The sequence below is a fragment of the Schistocerca serialis genome, chromosome 1 (genome assembly GCF_023864345.2).
Source record: "Schistocerca serialis cubense isolate TAMUIC-IGC-003099 chromosome 1, iqSchSeri2.2, whole genome shotgun sequence".
In the NCBI taxonomy this organism is placed as follows: Eukaryota; Metazoa; Arthropoda; class Insecta; order Orthoptera; family Acrididae; genus Schistocerca; species Schistocerca serialis.
Window position 1 is genome coordinate 1,203,168,180 of NC_064638.1, and position 26,564 is coordinate 1,203,194,743.

Consider the following 26,564-nt stretch of genomic DNA (forward strand, 5'->3'; position numbering starts at 1 on the left):
GCTGCACGTTGTTCACTTAAATTTGCCATACTAAAATAAGAAATAAGAATAAAACAGCGTTAGCAAAAACAATCACTGCAGACGAATAGAACAATCCAGGTCTACAACACAGGCAGCAGTGAACTGGCAATGAATTGCGCTATACACACCTAGCGGCAGAAATGTGTACTACACAAGCTCCACCCACAGCAATGTTGTTCCGGTTTTTTTTTTTTTTTTTTTTTTTTTGGGTACTACTTCGTATTTAACCTATGTGAAGTTATTGAATAACATTGTACAGTGAGCATGTAAGCCATGCGAGTAAATAAAATAACCGTTAAGGTGTCAAACTGCACAGCAGACAGCTGTCACAACACACGCAGTTTTGACGCTGACGTGTAAACGAAAATGACCACTCGAAGCAGACGAGACTGAGTACATGAACAAAACGCCAGGGGCGCTGCAGTACACTTAGTTGTCTCGAGCAGTCAGCTGAGACAAGAACGTCTATCGTGTGAAAGGGGCTTAAGCATTGGCTCGACGCCTCGCTCCTAGCCAGCGTCTGGTTCGTCACCTCGTAGTCGGCAGTGGATAGTAGCGGCGGAGAGCTGGTGCTGCGGTCTTACCTCCCAGCGTGGGCGCAGCCCGGAGCGTCGGCGACGACGGCGGCGTGCCGGAAGTGCACGTCCAGAGCGTAGGGCAGCAGCCACGCCAGGCCCATGACCAGCGGGAAGAGCGCCAGAGCCAGCGCAGCCACCAGCAGCACCTTCTTCATCTCGGGGTCCCAGCCGCCGTCTTCTCTGAAAGACAACACGTGCAATGGGAAAGTCACGCAACGACTTGACACCCTTTCATAACTATGATCATTACGGGGTTTGCTTCTCAATATAGTGACAAGGCATGTTTGATCTGACAGTGACTGCACACTTGAGGGTCAGCATTTAGTTGCTCTGGTTAATCAGGGGTTACGGATCCTTCTGTCATTTGACTATTATTTCCTTGATCTGTTCTGCTGCTGCTATACAGAGTGTTTCAAAAGTGATGGTCAATAATTCATACATGGTAAGTGCAGGCCAAAAGTAGATAAAAGGCTCCAATAAACATGGGTCTGTAAATCAACCGTTGCCCAGGTATCACATTAATTCGAGTTGGGAACCAACTGTAGGCGCCCCTGGATACCGCGGTATTTACGTTGTAACACGTTGTGGTCTCCTGACCTCCTTTGCTTACATATTCTGCCCTCACAATCATATTCCGCACATCAAGATGCTCCATTTCAAACCCAAACTCGATAAGATAAAGTCAATGTTGTATGAATTCATGTAAACGATTTGCAAATAACAAGTAAATTGCAAGCGCGCACCGGGACTGAAATACTCGAGGCTGGCGTACACACACGCATTCAGGACACGACGGTCACAAAAGCTTTTAGTTCGGGAGAGGCAAACCGCACACCAGGAAGCCGGTACCTTCAGAGGACGAGTCAACCTATCTACGTCGGCTGGCAACCGCCTGTAGAGCAGACAGCATTTGCCCGAGTGAAAGGGAGAATTACCCCGTGTTGGGCTTAAATGCAAATTCCACTACATTGTGTGGCAATGCCCAGCCTACGCATTCTTTACAAACATAGCACGCAGTTTCAAAGGTTTTCACAGGGAGACAGCAAATGACAAACGCCGATGCTACGGATTTCCAGATTGAATGCCTTAAACAAAACGTCATTCTCCCGTTTTGGAAGAGAAATGCTGATTGGCAGACAATATTCCTGACGCCTTGAGCTCAGGGAGTAATGGAAGAGACCAAAAGATGTCTGGCATTGAGAGGGGCCGTTCTGTTGTCGCTCTTGGAGCGAGAACACGTAACGAGAGCGTGTGCGCTCGTACATGTGCTCAAAGAGCGAGGAACAAGTCTCTCCTCAGTACTTCACTGGGAGAGCACCTCTGTCCAGAGCGAATCAGAGTGCGACTCTATACTGAGTCCTTGCGATTAAGCGTTGTTCACTGTGTTGGCCGACACACTTATTGTGCGGTGTGAACGGACAGAGTTACAGTTAAACGCCTGCGAGTGAATTTTTGAGTGGTATCGCGGTGGACTGGTTATCTGACCGCTGTACCACGCCAATAGTTAGACTAGGGGCGAATAGGAGTCCTTGACTTCATCAAGGCATAGGGAGAGTTGGATTGGCGAAGGTCAATCAAGATAGAACGAGAGTTATCTTATTTGTCAGCAGCGAGCGGCGCAGACAGTAGTCATCGCTACAGCTCTTGCGAACCCCATATTTCCTCCACAACAGTACACTTCACTGCATTTCACACGCGACAGCCTCGACCGTACCTAGCAACATTCTAACGGATAATTGGTTCAAATGGCTCTGAGCACTATGGGACTCAACATCTTAGGTCACAAGTCCCCTAGAACTTAGAACTACTTAAACCTAACTAACCTAAGGACATCACACACACCCATGCCCGAGGCAGGATTCGAACCTGCGACCGTAGCAGTCCCGCGGTTCCGAACTGCAGCGCCAGAACCGCTAGACCGCCGCAGCCGCCAACGGACAATTATTCAAGTTAAGTAGGCGCGGTTCTCAGCCATTCTGCCAAGTCAATAACTATCTTAAACTTTGTGTAGAAATTTCATTAGCGAATCCTGTCCTTAAGAGGTAACTTCACATTCCGAAAAGAACTAGGAAATAACTTGTTCAATTCATAACTAAAAGTGCCATTGTGATTTCTCAGAATTTTCGTTAGTTTCATTTTTTTCTTACACTAACTAGCACTACTCCAGTACCCAAGTATCCCACTAGTTACGTAAGAAATTTTGTGAATTTTTGTGTCATTTCCTTACAGCAGACGACTCCAGATGATATTTATTGCTGAAAGTTTTTCAGGCATTTCTCTTTAGAGCGTTAGGAGCGTCTGTCTGACTTCTGTAGTAGTGTGGGGGTGGAAATTGCATCTTGCAGGAGCCGCAGGGTAAAGGGCACATCTCAGATTAATCCGCTGCGCAGAATGACAGAATAGCACCCACACGTCGCTCACAACGTTGGTATCTCAAAATTTCGGATCGACTGTGTTTTGCCTATGCATGCGCAACTATTTCCCTTGGCCCCTCTGTGCACAGCGCCCTACTGGCCTCACAATCAGTTACGGACGTGAAGGCGCCATGGACGGGGGTTAGACCAATGAAGAGCACGCTGACATGCACTTGCGGCTGCACGATTGTGTGAAGAAGCTTTTTCTCTCCGCAGGCAGTTCGACAGGCGATCATTTAGCCGGTTACATCAGTGCCTTAGAAAAACTCGTAGTTCCGCACGCCATGTACGAAAAGGTCGGCCTATATCCATAACACCCGATATTGAGGAAAGGGTGTTACGCATTGTACACGAATGTCTGAGTAGTGCAACAAGGAGGACTGCTGCCCAAGAGCGTGTCCTGAGTCATAGCAGTGTGTAGAGGATTGTACATCGGCAAGTGCTCTATTCATATCATCTCCAGCGAGTGCAAGCCCTCAAAATGCAGAATTGCCTCCCGGAGAGAATTTCTGCCAGTGGGTACAAGAACAGTGTATTCTGAATCCTCTATTTGTAAACAGTATTCTGTTCACGGATAAGGCTGGATTTACCCATGATGGTATTTTTAACTACCATAACTTGAAGCGAAACAAGTGCTGTATCGTGTGTGAGATACAGAGGCGAGCGAGTGTCCCGGGATTTATCCCAGTTCACCGCTAGTAGCGCCACGTCACCTTAACGTCTCTGCATGTAGCGCACAAGTATTGCACCACAATTTAGTATGAAATTAAAAATCAAAATTTATGTTTAAAACTTTGTTAAATTATAGTTTAGTGTAATAACGTTCCAAATACCAAGTCCTGATATTCTAAACTTAATAGTTTACGGAAAAATGCCGTTTTAAGAGAAAAATCAGAGGCGCTAAATAATGACGCTAGGAAGCCAGAATTTGGTCAGAAGGTGCAGTTAGAAATTATAAATAAGTCATGCTGGTTTCCAAAACCATAAAACAAAAAATAATGCCAGAATCCACGTTTTTCGGAAAAATCAGAGGCGCTAAATAATGGACTTAGAAACTTAAAAATTTGTTTTATGCTTCAGTACACCCCAAAAATAATAACAGGGAGTCCACGTTAATCTACCTCTTATGGTTTTTGAGTAATTAAATAAAAACTAATTTTGTAACTAAAATGTACCTAAGTGTTGTAGATTAAGTACTTGAAATTTTAATGATAGAGATCAACTATATCAAATAATAGAGCTACATCGAGTTTAAGATTTGTAACATAAATAGCAACTGATATAAGTCTATGCAAAGGTATGGTTCAGAGGTAACAATCTACCGTAAGTTCCACTAAATACATTCTATTAAGCAAAGTTTTCATTCTAGCGAGCTGAAACTTTCTACGTGCTTTCAAACTGCTTATCTGCATACCAGCAAAAATTAAGAAGTTTCTGAAGTATGGTCGATATTGAGTAGGTAGAGGAGGGGCCGTGCCGTGGCCTCCAAGATCTGCGGATTTACTTCCCATGGATTCATGCGTGTGGCGTCATATCAAAAGGCTGGTCTACACTACCGAGGTCAACTCTCTTAAGAAATTACTCTTGCGGATTGAAGCAGCGTTCCAGCATTTACGGAATATCCCAGGACCGTCTGAGCGGATTCGCAACTCATTTCAGAGACGAGTTCCGTATTACATTCAGACGCATGGACAACACCAAATTTAACGCCGGCCGGAGTGGCCGAGCGGTTCTAGGCGCTACAGTCTGGAGCCGCGAGACTGTTGCGGTCGCAGGTTCGAATCCTGCCTCGGGCATAGATGTGTGTGATGTCCTTAGGTTAGTTAGGTTTAAGTAGTTCTAAGTTCTAGGGGACTGATGACCTCAGACGTTAAGTCCCATACTGCTCAGAGGCATTTTTGAACCTAATTTAACGTCTAGAGATGCCATTTTTTCCTAAGCACTGATGAACCGCAACAGAAAATATGTTGTATCTCGACAATGATTGATTTGTGGACCCATGTTTGTTGGACATCTTTAGTTACTTTTTTCTGTGATTTCCACGTGTGAATTTTTGACTATCACTTCTGAAACACCCTGTGTACAGACGGAAGCGTGTTGCCATGAGGCGTTTTCGGAGTTCGACGGCATGGAGCACAGAAGTGATTAGAGTGGCCTTCGGGCTACGCGAGCTGCATCAAGCTTACCCCTCCACCAGAGTAGAAAAAAAAATAAAAAAAAAGTAAATTTGTGGTAAGTTCTTATGGCACCAAACTGCTTAGGTCATCGTAACCTAAGCTTACACACTACTTAATCTAACTTAAACTAACTTGCGGTATGGACAACACACACGCCAATGTCCGAGGGAGGTCTCTAACTCCGACGGAGGGGGGGGGGGGGGGGGGGGGGGGGGGAGCTGCGCTAACCGTGCGACAACGTGCCCAGGATCGCGCGGCTACCCTGCGCGACCCTATCTGAGTACGCACGACCACTGACAAGGGAACCTTCCCATCACACCCCACTCAAATTTAGTTATAAGTTGGCACAGTGGATAGGCCTTGAAAAACTGAACACAATTCAATCGAGAAAACAGGAAGAAGTTGTGTGGAACTATGAAAAAATAAGCAAAGTATACAAACTTAACAGTCCACGCGCAAGATAGGCAACATCAAGGACAAGGTCGGCTCGGGAGCGCCGTGGTCCCGTGGTTAGCGTGAGCAGCTCCGAAAGGAGAGGTCTTTGGTTCAGTCTTCCCTCGGGTGAAAAGTTTAATTTCTTCATTTTCGCTAAGTTATCATCTGTCCGTTCGTTCATTGACGTCTCTGTTCACTGTAACAAATGTAGTGTCTGTGTTTTGCGACCGCACCGCAAAACCGTGTGATTAGTAGACGAAAGGACGTGCCTCTCCAATGGGAACCGAAAACATTTGATCGCAAGGTCATAGGTCAACCGATTCCTCCACAGGTAAACACGTCTGATATATTATATACGACACTGGTGACGGCATATGCGTCACATGACAGGAATATGTTGTCGACCCACCTAACTTGTACACTTGGCGAATGGGTAAAAGGATTCTTCTACCTTGCCCGATTTAGGTTTTCTTGTGGATGTGATAATCACTCCCAAAAAAGACAGACAATAATTGTCTGAAAATAAAAAAAATAAATAAACTTCTCACTCGAGGGAAGACTTAAACCAAGAACCTGTCGTTCCATAGCTGCTCACGCTAACCACGGGACCACGGCGCGCCTAAGCTCACGCTGTACTTGATGTTGCATACTTTGCGCGTGGACTACTCAGTTTGTATACTTTGCTTATTTTTTCATAGTTCTATACAACTTCTTCCTGTTTTCTCGATTTATCTGTGTTCAGTTTTTCAAGGCCTATCCACTGTGCCAACTTATAACTAAATCTGAGAAGGGTGCGATGGGGAGGTTCCCTTGTGAGGTGCTGGTCGATCCACACAAAACGCGTATAGAACGGTACACTCGGAGTGAAATTTCATGTCATCCGATTTGTCTTTTTACGCATATGAACCAAAGCTACATCCGTTTCTGTATTTGGTTTCTCTGTAAAACTTTTAGTATTTGGGTTAAAAAAAACACTGTTTTGGGGTTCGCACGTGTTCTCCACTACGTGGTCTTTCTCATTCTGTTTTATTGAAACTAATCGTTAAAAAAATATTATTTTTCTGCATCTTATAGCCACACATTGCAGCTAGGTAACGAACTTGTTTTCTTTTCGTTACGACCCAGAGTTAATGTCATACTTTCAAGTAAAGTACAATACCATCCATATTTTGAGAAGTTCTGCAGGGAGAAATGTAATCGCTGGCCAATTTATGTTTGGTGTGTTTTAGAAAATAAGTTACTGCGTACGAAATATAGCTAACATTTCGCAATTGTTTTTAATAGTGGAAGTAGGGTCATGTCTCTTTCCAGTATCGAGAAAATACGTGAGAATGTCGGATATTTTCTGTGACAAGGTTGGCAGCTATGCACCACGTGCGCGGCAATTGCCGCATGCTGTGGCTTGCTATGCAGAATCTGAAGCTGCCTCAGATTTCTCTTCTTCTTATACTGCTTATACAAACCGAAGCTGTAAGGGAGAGAAACACTTCAGTGATATGAAAAGACACTGGGAGTCATCAGCTCATGACGCTGACGGTATATTTTTAAAGTTTATGCTGCCTGGTTTCAGGAAGCAATGTTACCTATATTACTGAATTTATTCGCTCATTTATTATAACCAGTTCACTTTACAATTGCCGCTTTAGCTGGACGCACTGCGAACTTTTGACATAGTCTGCTACTGGCTGTTTCGAATGACGCGAGGTTGGTTGGTTGATTCGGGGAAGGCTACCAAACAGCGAGGTCATCAGTCCCATTGGATTGGGGAAGGATGGGAAAGGAAGTCGGACGGGCCCTTCTACAAAACCATTCCGGCCTGAAGAGAGTTAGGGAAATCACGGAAAACCTAAATCAGGATGGCCGGATGCGGGTTTGAACTGACGCCGTCCGTAATCCAAGTCCAGTGTGCTAACCACTGCACCACCTCACTCGGTAATGACGCACGAGAAATGTAACTGTGCTACGTCAAAATGTTAACACGGTTCCTGAACTGTAGTTTGTGTAAGTGCAGAAAATAAAACAATCACACATTCTTTTAACTCACGTCTACTGAAATGAACAACAGGAAAATAAAACTTGTTTTACGCTCCCACAGTGCAGCTGTCTGTGTAGGAGATAACGGTGGTTTCAGTTTTAATACATTACAGAGGAAAGCATAGCAAACGAAAGAAAGTAAATAAAATGAAACTTGTTTTAGTTTCTAATAAGTGAAGCCAATGAGTAATATAATACCAATGTGTTCATCTAGAGAGGGGTGTACGAAATTAAGATGAAATTGTTTTTTTACGCTCTAACAACTGGAGTTGGGGTTCAAAAAATGGTTCAAATGGCTCCAAGCACTAAGGGACTTAACATCTGAGGTCATCAGTCCCCTAGACTTACAACTACTTAAAACTAACTAACCTAAGGACATCATACACATCCACGCCCGAGGCAGGATTCGAACCTGCTACCGTAGCAGCGGCGCGGTTCCGGAATAAAGCGCCTAGAACCGCTCGGCCACAACGGCCTGCAATTGGGGTTCAGTTCAATGTTGCAATTGTCTTTGAATCTTTCTGGTTTTCTCTCATTGTTCTAAGAAAGTGGGCATGCCGTGCTACAGTGTCCCCCCTCTCAACGAGAGATGTCATATTTTTACATTTTTTTAAATGATGGGAACCTTTCCGGTTTTCTTCTGGAAGGAATTGAAATACGTTACTTACCAATACTTTTCCATATGAGCATACTTTAATGTATATTTGCTCGTTGACTATCATTTCAGAAGACGCTATGAATATGCAGTAGTAACGCACTATGACTACAATGTGACTGTACAGTGCCAAGGACTGTGTGTCAATTGTGTTGTTGTTGTTGTTGTGGTCTTCAGTCCTGAGACTGGTTTGATGCAGCTCTCCATGCTAATCTATCCTGTACAAGCTCCTTCATCTCCGAGTACCTACTGCAACCTACATCCTTCTGCATCTGCTTAGTGTATTCATCTCTTGGTCTCCCTCTACGATTTTTACCCTCCACGCTGCCCTCCAATGCTAAATTTGTGATCCCTTGATGCCTCAGGACATGTCCTACCAACCGATCCCTTCTTCTAGTCAAGTTGTGCCACAAACGTCTCTTCTCCCCAATCCTATTCAATACCTCCTCATTAGTTACATGATCTACCCATCTAACCTTCAGCATTCTTCTGTAGCACCACATTTCGAAAGCTTCTATTCTCTTCTTGTCTAGACTATTTATCGTCCATGTTTCACTTCCATACATGGCTACACTCCATACAAATACTTTCAGAAACGACTTCCTGACACTTAAATCTATACTCGATGTTAACAAATTTCTCTTCTTCAGAGCCGGTCGAAGTGGCCGTGCGGTTAAAGGCGCTGCAGTCTGGAACCGCAAGACCGCTACGGTCGCAGGTTGGAATCCTGCCTCGGGCATGGATGTTTGTGATGTCCTTAGGTTAGTTAGGTTTAACTAATTCTAAGTTCTAGGGGACTAATGACCTCAGCAGTTGAGTCCCATAGTGCTCAGAGCCATTTGAACCATTTCTTCTTCAGAAACGCTTTCCTTGCCATTGCCAGTCTACATTTTATATCCTCTCTACTTCGACCATCATCAGTTATTTTGCTCCCCAAATAGCAAAACTCCTTTACTACTTTAAGTGTCTCATTTCCTAATCTAATTCCCTCAGCATCACCCGACTTAATTCGACTACATTCCATTATCCTCGTATTGCTTTTGTTGATGTTCATCTTATATCCTCCTTTCAACACACTGTCCATTCCGTTCAACTGCTCTTGTAAGTCCTTTGCTGTCTCTGGCAGAATTACAATGTCATCGGCGAACCTCAAAGTTTTTTTTTTTTTTGTTCTCCATGGACTTTAATACCCACTCCGAATTTTTCTTTTGTTTCCTTTACTGCTTGCTCAATATACAGATTGAATAACATCGGGGATAGGCTACAACCCTGTCTCACTCCCTTCCCAACCACTGTTTCCCTTTCATGCCCCTCGACTCTTATAACTGCCATCTGGTTTCTGTACAAATTGTAAATAGCCTTTCGCTTCCTGTATTTTACCCCTGCCACCTTTAAAATTTGAAATAGAGTATTCCAGCCAACATTGTCAAAAGCTTTCTCTAAGTCTACAAATGCTATAAATGTAGGTTTGCCTTTCCTTAACCTATTTTCTAAGATACGTCGTAGGGTCAGTATTGCCTCACGTGTTCCAATATTTCTACGGAATCCAAACTGATCTTCGCCGAGGTCGGCTTCTACCAGTTTTTCCATTCGTCTGTAAAGAATTCGTGTTAGTATTTTGCAGCTGTGACTTATTAAACTGATAGTTCGGTAATTTTCACATCTGTCAACACCTACTTTCTTTGGGATTGGAATTATTATATTCTTCTTGAAGTCTGAGGGTATTTCGCGTGTCTCATACATCTTGCTCACCAGATGGTAGAGTTTTGTCAGGACTGGCTCTCCCAAGGCCGTCAGTAGTTCTAATGGAATGTTGTATACTCCCGTGGCCTTGTTTCGACTCAGGTTTTTCAGTGCTCTGTCAAACTCTTCACGCAGTATCGTATCTCCCATTTCATCTTCATCTACAACCTCTTCCATTTCCATAATATTGTCCTCAAGTACATCGCCCTTGTATAGACCCTCTATATACTCCTTCCACCTTTCTGCTTTCCCCTCTTTGCTTAGAACTGGGTTTCCATCTGAGCTCTTGATATTCATACACGTGGCTCCCTTTTCTCCAAAGGTCTATTTAATTTTCCTGTAGGCTGTATCTATCTTACCCCTAGTGAGATAACCCTCTACAGTCTACATCCTTACATCTGTCCTCTAGCCATGCCTGCTTAGCCATTTTGCACTTCCTGTCGATCACATTTTTGATACGTTTGTATTCCTTTTTGCCTGCTTCATTTACTGCATTTTTATATTTTCTCCTTTCATCAATTAAATTCAATATTTCTTCTGCTACCCCAGGATTTCTACTAGCCCTCGTCTTTTTACCTACATGATCGTCTGCTGCCTTCACTACTTCATCCCTCAGAGCTACCCATTCGCCTTCTACTGTATTTCTTTCCCCCATTCCTGTCAATTGTTCCCTTATGCTGTCCCTGAAACTCTGTACAACCTCTGGTTTAGTCAGGAAAGGCACCTCTACTTACTTCTGTGCTCTGTGTGCAATGGCCAGGCAGGTATTCCCTTAAGGACGGGTAGTCCGTACAGTAGATGGGCGCGGTGCGGCACTTTCACTCAAAGCGAAACCTCATGCAAGGGGAGAGAGAGAGAGAGAGAGAGAGAGAGAGAGAGAGAGAGAGACAATAGCCTGGTCGAATGGGACTGGCGTCAGCTGTAGAAGCCGGTGGCTCCATTGTTCGATAGCCGCCCAGTGCCCTTAGCAAGCAACAGTGGTCGCTATCAACGCCAGTGAGGTGCCTTCTAAAACGTGTTATTCCGGAAGACGACTGTTTTCAGACTCTCTCGGTAACTGCGGGCTGAATGGACGAACGTCTAGCTTCAGCGATCAGTATCTGAAGCTGGAAGGGGTTTATTTCAATAAATGATGATGAGGGATCCTAGGCGGGTCCGCCAAATGTCGGGGGGTTTTAACAAGAGTGCTTTTACTTGTTCACTTTCCCTACTGGATCGGGTCGTTGGCTCTGGCTGAAGGCCTGTTATGAGACCCAAACTGTTAATTGAAACTGCCCCTTTACTAATTTTGATTAATATTTAATAACTCAATAGTGTTGAGGGAACTGATCACTGCTAAACAAACAAGGATAGCATTGAACACATTTATTGAACAATAATCTTCCTAATATAAGTGATAAAAATCAAGCTAGTAGTGGCAATGGCCCATAAATTCCAAAACTAACTCTTAAGGTCGGATATCGCATCTGTACTTGATATTTTCTACTCCCTCCCCTTGTCAGACGGCATAAAATACGTCGGACAAACCTACTTCAATTGCCAAATTCTCAAAAAGAGCGTGTCTGGAAAACTGAGCTCTGGTAATCACAGGCGTACGTAATATCGGACTAAATGCCGAAGCTGAGCATCACGTTACCAAATGCAGCGTCGTCGATAGGTCAGCAAGCTGCCGATGGCGTCTGCGTCGTCGAGGAGCCTCAATTGCAACAAACATGAATTTATTTTCGCGGACAGGCTACCTGTTCGTAAACTGCTACTCAAAAGCTAATTCTGCTTTCTTTCAAATCGTCTCGCACTCGTTAAAACGGGACTCACCAGCCCAAAGGTGGAATCCAGTAACGTCTTTAATAAAGTGTGGCTCAAGGAAATTGCTCTGCCCCTGTCTGCTTTCTGTGAGACAGTATTGTCAACCGTAATTGGCGGAATCAGCCTGTCTCTAACAGTAAAACACGACAGTTCCCTTAACTGATGGTTCAAATGGCTCTGAGCACTATGGGACTTAACATCTATCGTCATCAGTCCCCTAGAACGTAGAACTACTTAAACCTAACTAACCTAAGGACATCACACAACACCCAGTCATCACGAGGCAGAGAAAATCCCTGACCCCGCCGGGCATCGAACCTGGGAACCCGGGCGTGGCCCTAACTGAATCCTAGTTTCAGTTGCAGCTGGCAGACTTATTCAAGGTCCTGCACAGCACACTGAAAAGAATCTACTCTCCTACAGCAGAGCCGAAAGCACGACGTCCGCTCGCTACAGGAGCTAAGACGCTTCCCCCCTTGATAACAGCTCCAAAAGCTTCCCTCTGCAAAAATCAGCACCCCCACGCTATTTTTCGAGCTGGCCAATCCCGTGGCTCTAGACCAGCACAGTTCGCTCGCACTAGTATTTCCTGGCTTCTTCCAGCCAATCAAAACATTCCACGCCTTAATACGCCTACAATGTTCTGCAACAAACTGAAACTCCGTTCAAAATTGAACCCACCTATCGTGTCTCTCCGTTCGCCTTCGCGCGGGAAAATGTCATTGCACTAGCTTAACCGTGATTCTTAGAAAGCCCCAGAAAACGTTACGACTCGTGGGAAGGCTCCCTTAGGCGCCAGATCGTCTCGACATAGTGGCGTCGGCGTAACGCCCAGCACCACCGAGGCGCCGTCCCTCGAAGGCCTGCCTCTGTTGTCCACGCAATGGGTGCCTACCTGCTAGAGGTGGCAAAAAATAACGTAACTGAAAGATATAACCGGTTACTGAGAAGTAACGGTTACTGCGATAACCGTTCCTCTGATACAGGCAGTTATTTCAATAACTGTCTAATGTCAACAGTGCCTCGCGCCATCTGTTGACCGAAGATCGTACTACGCTTTCTTGTCAACTCACCGGATATCTGGCTAGGAACTAGGGAGAGGGTAGACCATTTGGAAGGCGTTCTATAGACCATGGGAATAACTGTGAGACTGCGCGCCATCTGTTGATAAGAACTGTGTACTATATAGTGCGTCTTCGTTACTTTTAGCACAAACAATTAAATAAAGTTAATGTCCGAGCGGTGGCTGATAGGAGCTGCAGTACAGGCATTAACAAGTACGGTCGTTCCCTTAAGCCACCGCCTCATATGTCAATTTAGCTTGGACGGGTAGTATAAAGAGAGGTACCATAAGGAATTCGAGCGACTATGGAAATAACTGTCAGAGATCGGTATTTTCCTCTGGCAGTTATCGTTATTGGCTCACAGTTCTCGCTCTCTGGCAGTTATCGGGCTACCATTACAGGTAACCTGGAAGTTGGTAACGGAATAACTGTGTGGTTGTGTTCCTGACACAGTGACTCCAGTCTTAGACCCCGGGCATATTTCAGAGACGATAGTTACTGGAGCGAACAAATATTTACGTACTACTTCGTAAATAGCCGCTGGCCATCGCGAATGACAAATAACATGTCAGGAAGAATAACATAATACAGTTGAATATAATAATTATTATCCTCATCATTTGTCAGGAGATTGTCAAAATATGTGAATATATTACAGTAACTGCTAATATTTACAGAATTGATACACTGTCAGAATAAAACACAGTTACGTACTTTTAATAAATTTATCATACACAGAATACCCGATCTTGACTGTTGCAACCAAGTGTTGTCAAAACTGAAATATAGCAGAATTTTTACCTAAGCTGGTCTATCAGTCTCTGTTACGATATTCATCTACAGAGTAGAAGGAGGGGTCAATGGAAGCGTCCGATTCCACCCGTCTGCTTCGACGTAAAAACGTGTTGTGGTGTGTGAATGTCATTACGGCACGGCGTTTATGAGTTGGTTTTTGTGTGTGTGTGGGTGGGGGGGGGGGGGGGCTGGCCGATCTAGTTTGCAGTGCCGGAATTTGCTGGTGGTAATTAATTTTTTTTTTTTCTAGCTGTGATGTTCTGTGTATTTATGGAGTATTGAATGTGATTTGATTTATGTAGGGATGATTGATTTGTGGACTTTTGGGATTGTGGATTTATTTTTCGCAGTTGTAGGTGTTGGTTTTTTGGCATCAGTAGCTGTGGTGGACCTATATAGGTCACCGGAAATGACCGATTCATATTTTCATAGTTGTACGTGTTGATGTTTTGCTATCGTCATCTGGGGTTTACCTATGTAGGTCAAGGGAAATGTCCCATTCCAATTTTCGTGGTTTTAGTGTTGGTGTTTTGGTATGGTCACCTATGGTTGACCTATAGTGTTCAAGGGAAGTGTCCGATTCCTCCAGATTTTTGTTGGTGTAGCAGAATGCTGTATTTTTTTTTTCTTTTTGTTCTTCATTTTGTGTTTTGGGATCATGGTGTGTTTCTTTTACCAGCTTGTCCTCACCCTAAAACCCCCAACTTCCCGCAGTTGTCCCGTTGGTTTGATTGTATTTTTGGTGGTTGATGTTATTGTATTATTTATATGTATCTTCTTGTTTGTTGCCATGTGTGTGTGTGTGTAGTGACGTCATGGACACACTTAAAATAGCCATTTCCGGCATATTGATGACGGGTGGAATCAGACACTTCTGTATCAAAAAGTCTTTCAAACACACTGTAAACCGTTCTTTATCTGAAACCAAGTTTTTAATGGTTGCTGACTCTGGCAGTTTATTGAAAATGCATGTTCCTGAATATTGGTCCCCTTTTGGACCAAGGTAAGTGATTTTAGGTCTTTACGTAGATTGCTGTTCCTATTTCTAGTACTGATATTATGTATTGAGCTATTGGTTGGAAATACTTGCAACAAATTTCATTAAGGAATAAATATACTAGGAAGCAGTGGTTAGAATACAAAGTTCCTTGAACAGGTTCCTACATGATGTTCTTGAATTTATACCACAAACGATTTTTATTACACGCTTTTACATGCAAAAAAACTTTTGCTACGTTTGATGAGTTACCACAGAATATGCTGCATTATGAAATAATAGAGTGAAAAAATGTGGTATGCCCTTTCCAAATGAATTTATTATCGAGTCGTAGTCCCAGAAATGTAACACTGTCAACCTTTTCGATCTGCATGTCTTCATATGTTATAAACGTGCTGTAGCTGGAGAAATCGAGCAGTTTCCAAATTTCACATAAAACTTGGGTTAGGGTACTCACACTTTCCCCAATAGAACTATCTTTTACATCACAGGAGTAAACGAATCTGTCAGATTACGTAGATTTTTTGTTGTATTACAAGGCTGTACACTTTATTCTATTATGTGAGCAGCACAAGAAATTAAGCTTCGAATTTAACCTACAGTGTTCAGTTTACATATTACTTCATACCTAAAAACGCACGTTGTTAACATTTTACTTAAACAGTGCTGTGGCGAAGTTCCGCGTACTTTCTGATGCAGCTGCGAAGATAATATTTCTAATAGCGACCGATAACCTACAAACATATAATATGAAACACTAATAATCGTTCTAACATCAACTAAAATGTACCCGGAGTTAATAAGATAACGTTATGACACGATTCATATGACATTCCTGCCATTTCACACTACTCGCAGTAATACTGATAACTAAACTGATGGATTCCAACTATGTCGTTATTTAACTCTCGGAGTATTCGGTATTCGCTAGCGAAAAATAACTTGGCAGTTATTAATAACCGTAAACAATAACGGTTATCAGAGAATAACTGGAACTGTGATAACGGCTACTCCAGAATAACCGTTTGGCCCACCTCTACTACCTGCACCGGCGGCGCGTATCCCCCAGTGGGACGTTTTCGCATGCCGTCTCGTAATGGTCGGTTGTAAACTTCCCCACCCTTCTGCCCTGCCTTTGAGCAGTGCCGCTCGTCCGCTCCATCCAAACTCCGTGAAAATATCACCTGAACCCCGACTTCATGCAACATGCGAATTTCTTAAAGTTAATACGCGTCTTATGCCGTCTGATACTCCCTATATTCATTTCAGTAGGCTGATTGCCTGATAAATAACATAATAACCGATATCTAACTCATCTTTTCAACAATTATTATATTACAGTAAGGTGCAAAATACTGCTACCTTACAAAGCCATTGTGGAAGTTCAGTTTCCAAGAAAAAGCTGGTCGCGCACAGCGGGGTGGCTGACATCGTATCATTAACATCGATATGCAGCAGGATTTTGGAGTTATCTTGAAGAAAATGGTCTATTGACGCACAGTCAACATGGATTTAGTAAAATTCGTTCTTGTGAAACACAAGCAGCTCTTCACTCGCATGAAGTGTTGAGTGCTATTGACAATGTATTTCAGATTGATTCCGCATTTCTGGATTTCCGGAAGGCTTTTGACACTGTACCACACAAGCAGCTTGTAGTGAAATTGCGTGCTTATGGAATTTCGTCTCAGTTATGTGACTGGATTCGTGATTTCCTGTCAGAGAGGTCACAGTTCTTAGTAACTGATGGAAAGTCATCGAGTAAAACAGAAGTGATCTGTTCCTTGTCCGTATAAACGATTTGGGAGACAATCTGAGCAGCCATCTTACGTTGTTTCTAGATGACTCAGTCGTTTATCGACTAATAAAGTCATCAGAAGATAAAAAAAATGGCAAAACGACTTAGAAAAGATATATGTATGGTGCGAAAATTGGCAATTGACCTCAAATAACGAAAAGTGTGAGGTCATCCACACGAGTGCTAAAAGGATTCCATTAAACTTCGGTTACACGATAAATCAGTCTAATCTAAAAGCCGTAAATTCAACTAAATACCTAGGTATTGCAATTACGAACAACTTAAATTGGAAGGAACACATAGAAAATGTTGTGGAGAAGGCTAACCAAAGGTTGCGTTTTATTGGCAGGACACTCAGAAAATGTAACAGACCTTGTAAGGAGACTGCCTACACTACGCTTGTCCGTCCTCTTTTAGAATACTGCTGCGCCGTGTGGGATCATTACCAGATAGAATTGACGGAGTAGTTCGAGAAAGTTCAAAAAAGGGCGGCACGTTTTGTATTATCGCGAAATATGGGAGAGAGTGTCACTGAAATGACACAGGATTTGGGGTGGACATCATTAAAGCAAAGGAAATTCTCGTTGCGGCGGAATCTTCTCACGAAATTCCAATCACCAACTTTCTCCTCTGAATATGAAAATATTTTGTTGACACCGGCCTACATAGAGAGAAACGATCACAATGACAGAATAAGGAAAATCACAGCTCGTCCGGAAAGATATAGGTGTTCGCTCTTTCCGCGCGTTATACGAGATTGGAATTATAGAGATATGCGAAGATGGATTGATGAACACTCTGATAGGCACCTCAATGTGACTTGCAGAGTATCCACGTAGATGTAGATTGTGTCGCCCACGTAGACAGCAAAATTTTGTGTTTTCTGTTTGCTTCTCGCGCTTAGTGACTTCCCGCGTGCACAACAAGCGAGCATTTTGGTTGGAAATCAGACGGTGACGCCTGAAGAAGTGACGAGACACATCTAACTTTTTGGCGAGAAATAACTATTTGGAGAGCGACTTCTGCCCGTCTGCAGGAGGGAGAGAAACCGGGGATATTTTATTCATGCGACTGGCGTGGAGATATATTGCCGCCTACTGTTGGTTGATATACATTTTCCACAGTGTCCACGAGAAGTAATTCTGGAGTGAAAGGTGCAGAGTGACAACAGTTTTGGGAAGAGTCGGTGTCGGTAAGACGAGGTGGAGAGCCGGTGGCGACGGCAGAGTCCGAGGTTCGTGACCGTGCGCAGGCGGCCATTGTCGCAGATTCGCAGCTCGTCACAACGCTGAGCACCGAGTCCACGCGATGGCAACGGTCTGTGGTAAATTCAGGGAATTCAGTGGTTTTTCTGTTTACTCTCACTTTAGTGTATTTCCGATTTAGCGGTAGCAGCTGATCACTTTTTTTTACGTGTACTGCAAAAAAAAAAAAAAAAAAAGGATCGAATGGCTCTAAGCACTATGGGATTTAACATCTGAGGTCATCAGTCCCCTAGACTTAGAACTACTTAAACCTAACTAACCTAAGGACATCACACACATCCATGTCCGATGCCGGATTCGAACCTGCGAGCGTAGCAGCAGCGCGGTTCCTGACTGAAGCGCCTAGAACCGCTCGGTCACAACGGCCTGCACATGTACTGCAGCCGATAAGTTTTTCACTCCACAGTCACTGTTTCATGGAGTAAACTGAGATAGTGTTACCAAAAAATACATTGTTTGGATAGTGTAGTGCATTCTAACAGGAGCGTGATTTCCCTAAATCGCTTCAGGCAAATGCCGGGATGGTTCCTTTGAAAGGGCATGGCCGATTTCCTTCCCAATACTTCCCTAACCCGAGCTTGCGCTCCGTCTCTAATGACCTCGTTGTCGACGGGACGTTAAACACTAACAACCACCACCACCACCTCTAACAGGAGCCATTTTCATATCTACATTGCCAACTAAACCCTTCATTTCCTATTAATGTGACTCATTGATATGATCCAGTTTTTATTATTTTGCTTATAACAAAACACCATGTGTCAGATTTTTTAGACACCGTTTTTTACGGACTAGTGACTACAAAGCACACCTTAATTTTTCAGAATTTTTTAAAAAATAACATTTTTACCATTTTTATTGTTAGATTGCAAAGCCAGACTAAATAAAAATTCTTAGTTTATAAAACAGAACCGTCCTTTAAGATCCCTATCTGAACTTTCTTCTTCTTCTTCTTCTTCTTCTTCCACTTTGTCGTCTTCAGTGTCTTCTTCATATATAAGAAGGTCTTCACTGCCATCGAGAGCATTACTCTCGCCGTCCTCGTTGAAAGATTTAACAATAATGTGTCTCTCGCTCTAGACCACGACTGTTTTATCCACTGACACACTTTTTTCATTGTACGTCGTTTTAAAGGTCCCTTCAGTGTGAATTCATGTTGGGTTTCATCCATCATCCGTTTGTTCCAATTCTCTCTCATATACATTTTAAACGGTTTATTTATGGACATCAAAAGGTTGCAATTGTGAAGTAATTTCTCCCGGAATAATAGCAAGCTCTGTATTTGTTTGTCTGTTTCTCCTTCACAGAATTTTTCAAATGGCTAATAAACTGATCTAGCACAAGAAGCGAACCCTTCCTTAATAACGTACCTTTCCTTCTCTCCCACACTTTGTTAATCCATAATTTCATACCAACTTCGTCCATTCAACTCTTGTGATTGTGGCAGTCCCACTAGCTTTTAATTTCTTCGTTTGTTGTCCTCGGTGTCGTCGTACTGCGTTGCTCCACTGGCTGAAAAATGGGTTGTGGATTCCGGCACTGACTACTGTAAATAATATAGCCTACACGTGCACAGTTGCGTTTCACCGTACTTTAATTTCACTTTGCACAGCCCCCAATATTATACAGTTATATGGCAGTTCACTTTTATGTAACCTTTGTTAAGCCTCACTAATAGTTAGCAGGCGAAACTCCACATACTGCTACAATAGTTTCTTGTTGAACATCTACGAGCAGTAAAACCTAACCACAAAGTTCACAGTTTTGAAGAATAATCAGGTACGTATGGAGCAGACACTGTCACTGTTTTCACATATGGCCTAATTATTTAACACTTATTCCACAGTTAATCTGAAGCATTGTTGTTGTTCTAACCAGCACAGGTTACTCGTCACAAACTCGGCCGTGGAAATTGAATACATCGTCTGACTGGTTCTTTTTAACAGTTTCTTCCACTGCAAGAGTTAGGCCGAATTTATTATTTAAATCATGAAATTAACAAATATAGTTATGCAAACAATTCTTTTGACGAAACTATTAATTACTTTGGAATTAATGAAGGGCTGTTTTGCTAACGTGTTTTTGAATAGAGCTAAATAGATACTTTAAGGTTACTATTATTTCGTCTTCCAAATGTTTACAATTATTAATGAATTCATATTTGTTTATATGTCAATAATAGAATTTAAGTTACGGAAGAATCACTGATTTTGCCCTGTAACAAAAGATGCTAACTAGGAATAGTCAAAATAAATTAGACACTCAATCATACACATAAAACTAAGCAGAAAATTAGATCTGGTGTTAAATTCTTTAAAGCAGGGGGCCAATCTTTCTCTTTTATGAAAAAGCAGATTATATTCATGTATGCTAATGGTAAATCGTTAATAGTAACAAAACGAATTTACGGAGGCAGATGGTAAAACAAGAGAGGAATTAAAATTATACCAGCTTACTTCGTCACATTATGTACGTGAACAACAGCACTTGGCGGTATTTCAGTATGTTTTGGCATTGTTTTGCACTTGAAAATGATCCTTGGATTAAGTTTAGTACCGTCAGCACAACATGAGAGGACAACAGTCTAGCGCATTTTTTCATGTCAACTTGTTTTTAGAGTTACAGTTTTAGTACCTTTCAAGGCAGCAGTTCTGTTACTTAGAACATGAAATGTCAGAGCAGTTTCGTCCATATTCGCTATTTGGCTTAGTTGAACATTGATTTTCTTTCGATGTTGAATAATAAGGCAGTGGAAAGATAATATTTTCTCACCATACTTTTGTTGCATTTTCTGCGATATTTTGGTTTTGGTTCGCATGCTAAGTCTATCACATCTCGTAAACCTGTAGAACCAATCCACTTCACTCTTGCAGTCTGTTAAGTTCCACTGTAGCGTTAGCTTACGAAAGTGCATGTGAATCATTTTTGTATTAATTGCAATGTTATTTTGACGCCGTTCTCGAATCCGTTTCAGTATGTCATCTTCTAGTTTAAGCCATTTTCTATTCAGTCCTCTATTTGCTCACTTAGTCTTCCTCATTTTTTCAGTTCTTCTTTACTAGCCCGGCAATCACGAATGGTTTTTTCTGTTGCTGGAGGGCCGAAATTCCGCTCAGCTGCTCTGTTTCAGCCGGCCGGTGTGGCCGAGCGGCTGTAGGCGCTTCAGTCGGGAACTGCGCGACCGCTACGGTCGCAGGTTCGAATCCTGCCTCGGGCATGGATGTGTGTGATGTCCTTAGGTTAGTTAGGTTTAATTAGTTCTAAGTTCTAGGCGACTGATGAAAAAATGGTTCAAATGGCTCTGAGCACTATGGGACTCAACATCTTAGGTCATAAGTCCCCTAGAACTTAGAACTACTTAAACCTAACTAACCTAAGGACATCACACACACCCATGCCCGAGGCAGGATTCGAACCGGCGACCGTAGCTAGGCGACTAATGACCTCAGAAGTTAAGTCGCATAGTGCTCAGAGCCATTTGAACCATATATGATAAACAGGCGCAGTTTCCAAATTGCAGTACAACATTAACGACATAAGATTATGTAATTGTTTCATTTTAAACAGTACCACAAGCAGCCAGTTTGATTCCTTTCTGAATCTAGGGTAACCAAAATGTTTGTGGTTGAGTCCCGGATCTCCCACATTGCTTATGTCAAATAAATAAATGCAAAACAAGTATTCATTGCCAACCATTACTTCCTTCACAAAAAATGCTTTTTTTTTGTCATCAGTCTTCTGACTTGTCTGGTGCGGCCCGCCGTGTATTTCTCTCCTGCACTAACCTCTTCATCTCAGAGTAGCAGTTGCAGTTATATGTCGGATGCATTCCAATCTGTGTGTTCCCCTACAGTTTTTAACTCTCTGTAGCTCCTTCTAGTACTACGGAGGCTGTTCCATGATGACTTAAACATGTCCTCCCATCCAGTGCATTCCTTTTCTCAGTGTTTTCTATATGTTCCTTCTTTCACCGATTCTGCGCTTCTTCTTATTTCTAATTGTACATTGCACATAAAAATCCACTTTTCACTGCAAACAAAAATTCTTAATCAACAATCTTTTATAAAAGATGGTTAATCAAAATTGTATGACTTAAAAATTACAAACTAATTTCTTTCTGCCTTTTATATGTGTGTGTGTGTGTGACAGTATCATTAGCATATTAACATGATTATGTGAAATATCAGCAGCACAATCGCTTTCCTAATTCCACAATACTTGTACCAGGAAGAGTAAACACTTGTATGGTGATAGACGGAATTGTGGAGGGTGAGAGTTCTAGAGGGAAACCAAAGCTTCAATAATGCAAAGAAGTTGAAATTAATATAGGCTGGAGTAGTTGTTGTGACGTAACAAGACTGTTACGCCACACGGTAGTAGCCAAAAGAAAGGCACGCTAGACTAATGCTGTGGCCGATAGTGCACGCACAGCATAAAGCAGACGGGCGTGAAGTCTGGAACATGAGAACTTATGAATGAATAAGAAGAAAAGTATGTAGATGCTTTTTACTTAACTTTTATTGATTCCTTGGAATACATCTCTCTTGAATACTCGAAGCTATAGGCACTGATACAAATGGCTCCTTGCTAGTTCGTAGCCATTAACTTAGATGGCTATTCTGTCTCTCGGCTAATGAGAGAGAAAGGCTTCGTACAACTGGGCGATAGCTAGGTTCGCGTACAACTGGGGCGGTAGCTTGGTTCTCGTACAACTGGGCGGTAGCTTGGTTCTCGTACAACTGGGGGTAGCTAGGTTCTCGTACAACTGGGGTCGAGTCCACTCTCGTATCACGAGACCTGCCTTGGTGGTGGCGCTAGGTCTGCGATCACAGTGGCGACACGCGGGTCCGACATGTACTACATGGACCGCGGCCGATTTAAACTACCACCTAGCAAGTGTGGTGTCTGGCGGTGACACCACAGTAGTTACACACAGTTACTCACAGAATAGACTAGACTAGTCTGGACAGTTGTATTAAAAGAACCTTAAGACCACTGCAACAACTGGCGCGCGGAGTAGCCGTTCGGTCTGGGACGCCTTGCCACGGTTCACGCGGCACCCTCCGTCGGAGGTGCGAGTCCTCCCTCGGGCATAGGTGTGTGTGTTGTCCTTAGCGTAAGTTAGTTTAAATTAGGTTAAGTAGTGTGTAAGCCTAGGGACTAACGACCTCAGCAGTTTGGTCCGACAGGAACTTAGCACCACCACTACTGCAACAACAGCAACAACTAGTCAAGATACTCACGCGTTTGCACCTGACTTCTTCTCTTTTTCCGCTTCATCTCTCTCGATGGTCCCGTAACCTGCTTTGGAGCTCTCGCCTAGCGCTGGAAAGTTGGAGGGGCCTTGTGCATATGTGAAGCTGGGTCCTGGTTCTGCATCCAGAAGAGCGATCCTCTCCTCCTCTTTCTCTCTCCCGCCTGGGAAAAGACGTTTAACATCAGGCATGATCACTGATATTTCCATACATTAGCTTTAGGGAATACAGTAGGAACATAGTGTAAAAAGCTCTGCGCCGCCTGCAGTAACCAACCAGAATGTCACTACAAATCCTTTTTGCGCGGTCCATTCTATAAGCACGAAGCAGTGCTGACGTATTACTCTTAATGGTAGGTTATTCTAAAGTGAGTTTCTGTCGCTTGCATAATGACGCATTATTTCTGACAGATAGCCACAAGTAAGGTAACTTTGAACGAAACTGAGTGACAAAGCTATGTAGTTTGTAAGATGACAAGATCTATGCCCCTTACATGAAGTCATTAAAGATCACCTAACTCACATTGAGCGAGCAGTAGGGCTGAACAAAATGACTGACAAGGCACAATGCATCTTGTAGAGGGTATAGTATGGATGTAGTGGAATAATTAATGTCGGGTGATGGTTTTAAAGTAAGCCACACGACGTGAAAAGTTTGTGGAAACGAGTCGATTTACTGGACGCTAGTTTACCCCAGGGAAGCATTTAGAGTTGAGGGTGGCCGGCCGGGGGAGCAGATAAGGGAAGTGACAATAGGCAGCTTAGGGCGGCTCAAGCTCTGAGAAAGCGGTAACGGTGCGCGGCCTCCAGCTGCCTTAAGATGAGTGACAGTGAATGGGTGGTTGACCCGACTCCATGCTGCTGTACCGGCAAACAGACGGAAAACTTTACAGCTGTTGATAAATGTCCGTCGTCCCGTTTTCTGTGAAACATGGGAGAAAGCCATGCAAAGCTATGGTGGAGCGGTCAACAGAGGTCAAAATATGCGTGTTCGTGACTGTAGCAACTTCACGGTGAATTCACGGTCCGCAGAGCCTGAAGTAAATCAGGTGAAGAGCGACAGCATGAAATACGCTGGCCTCCGATGGGAACGTAGGACCTAGGAATTTGAAGTACTCTCCTGGGAGTCAGAATTCCGGAAAAATTGGTGTTTGTGCAGACGCTAACCTTGATGGGTGGCCTGGGGGGAGCTAAATAGAAGAAGTTGAGAGGAAGGGAAATTTTGTGGGAATTTGTTCACTTCCCAGAGCAGGCATTGGTCGGCGCTGGGAAGCAACGCATAATTAACGCGACTTGCACTGCAATTGGCATAAGTGATTTTGCTGGAGGGGAAACCGAGGTGAAGAGCGAACTGGCAGAAGTCTCGGTAGAGGTCTTCCGTTCCCAGCTTGCCTAGAGTGCGGACGTGGTGTTCTTGACTCAGCTTACCTGAGAAAGAGCGAGCATCTCTGCAGTTTAGAACTTAGCAAAGGGAACGATTGAGCTTGGAGATAGGAAGTTTGGGTTCAGCTATGTACTGAGCAAGGTAGCTAGGAGTGAATAGACAAGCGCAGCCTTGCAGCACCACGAGGTCGGCTGACGTCCACACAACGACGTCGCTCCGCCATGCTGAATTCGGTGATATTGCGCCCACTCCGGCCACTGATTAATTTGTTGGATCACATCGGCAAAGTTTCCACGAGGGAATGGGCCGTGTACTGTAGAATTCTTCTCGCACTTCTCATTACGCCTGGGTCAGTTGATAGGAATTACTTTTGAGTTATCGAGGTTTACTTCACGCAAACGCAATTTATCACCACTGCCTGGTAGGAGAGTCATGTAATGTGATGATTGAATGTCGTGAGTTAAAATAAATTTGTGATAATCGACTGCATCTGTTTTCAGTCAAGTAGTGGAAATCCCAAGTCATGTTCTTAATTAATTTTATGTTCAACATTTGCATCTGGTGTTCAATAGCTGCATATAACATCAATGTGCACCTTTTTTAATTAAAAGTGATCAATTCTGAATCAATTAATGTCAGCACTGCCACTGCAGTTCAGTCAGGAGTCACAGGGCCTTATTACTTTCTTTGCGTTATCCGATATTGCGGCAGTTTTGCACTCTCTGTTGATCTGTTAGTCAATTAGCTGGGGTGAACACACGCCAAAACCAGATAAGTGATGGGTGGGATGTTACAAGTTTTTTTTTGGGTGGGGGGTGCGCCGTTTTCAGGACAGACAAAAGGATTTCCGTCTATCTCAATCCTCCCCCAGTTAAAATTAATTGGTCCCTGGAGCTGCCCCCTATCTGAGGAAGCACTCTAAACCACGAATCTCCCTCCTTGGGCGTTCCACTCTCTCAAGCACACATCTATACCTGGGACCAGCCTATCCCTCATCTACTTGCACCTAACTTTCTCTCTGTCCTATCCAGGTTGATTTCCACATTACTTTTTTTATTATTTATAGCGTAAGTAGGAAACTCAGGGAGGAGGTTGTGCATTTATATATAAGATTCAACAGTTGGTCCACGTAGTTACTTCGTTTCAGAATGGCCTCCTTTCTGTAAGTCCCTAGCACATGCAAACTAACTTTTTCAGGGGAAAGGGTGTAAATTTTGTCTTGAAGACAGGTAGGGAATGTGAAATGGTTGTTGAAATAGATAATGTTTAGAGGAATAAAAAGGTGATGCTAATGGAAGTAGAGTGGGTGCACCTTCCAAGCAAACTGACTACACTAAGAAGCTAATGACACAGATTGTGGGCCATTTGCATCACACCTCAATATCATGAAGTACACAGCGACAATAAATGTGATGTACGACTGCTGCAAAAACAGATTTCGCTTGCCACTGTGAGTATCTACAAAATCCGAGTGTCACCCAAAACCATGGAGATTTGGTACTTCAGTGGTGACAAGCCTCAGAGCTTATTGGAGGACAGGGTGGAGGTCAGGGTGAATGTCTGTTGTTTTTTCTGATGAAAGCTGGTTCTGCCTCAGTGACGGTGGATGGCCATGTGTTGGTTAGGAGGTGGCCATCTGAGAGCAACTAACCTGCCTGCATGCTGAACTCACTGGACCTGCAACATGGAGATATGGTCTGGGGTGTGATTTTGTATGACAGCAGGAATACTCTGGTGGGTATCCTACGCATTTGACTTACTGTGCTGCCATTCATAAAGATTACAGCAAGATAACGCTCTCCCACACACCGCTGTTGTAGCCCAATATGCTCTACAGGGGGTCGACATAGTGTCTTGGCCTGCTCGATCACCAGATCTGTCTCCAGTCGAACACATATGGCACGTCATCAGACGAAAATTCCAGCGTCACCCACAAACAGAATTAACCGTCCCTGTATTGACTGACAAAGTACAAAGGCACAGAGCTCCATCCCACAAAGTGACTTCTGGCATCCGTACAATACAATTCATCCACATTTGCATGCTTTCATAAAGCATTTTGGCATTTTAACTGATTATTAATGTACCAGCTTTTCACATTTGCAATGTCTTATCTCGCACTTACATTAACCTGTAGTCTTGTAATG

At 43.3% G+C, this 26,564-nt stretch overlaps 1 protein-coding gene across 1 annotated transcript in view; it reads right to left on the minus strand.

The window, feature by feature from the left end:
- Positions 1 to 601: 601 nt before the first annotated feature.
- LOC126456581 (uncharacterized) overlaps positions 602 to 26,564 on the minus strand; it is a 115,456-nt gene continuing 89,493 nt past the window's right edge. Inside the window, exons 2-3 of the mRNA XM_050092330.1 lie at positions 23,023 to 23,197; positions 602 to 779 (exon numbers count right to left, since the gene is read on the minus strand). Coding sequence (XP_049948287.1) covers positions 602 to 779; positions 23,023 to 23,197 — 353 coding nt within the window. The remainder of the gene's footprint in view (positions 780 to 23,022; positions 23,198 to 26,564) is intronic.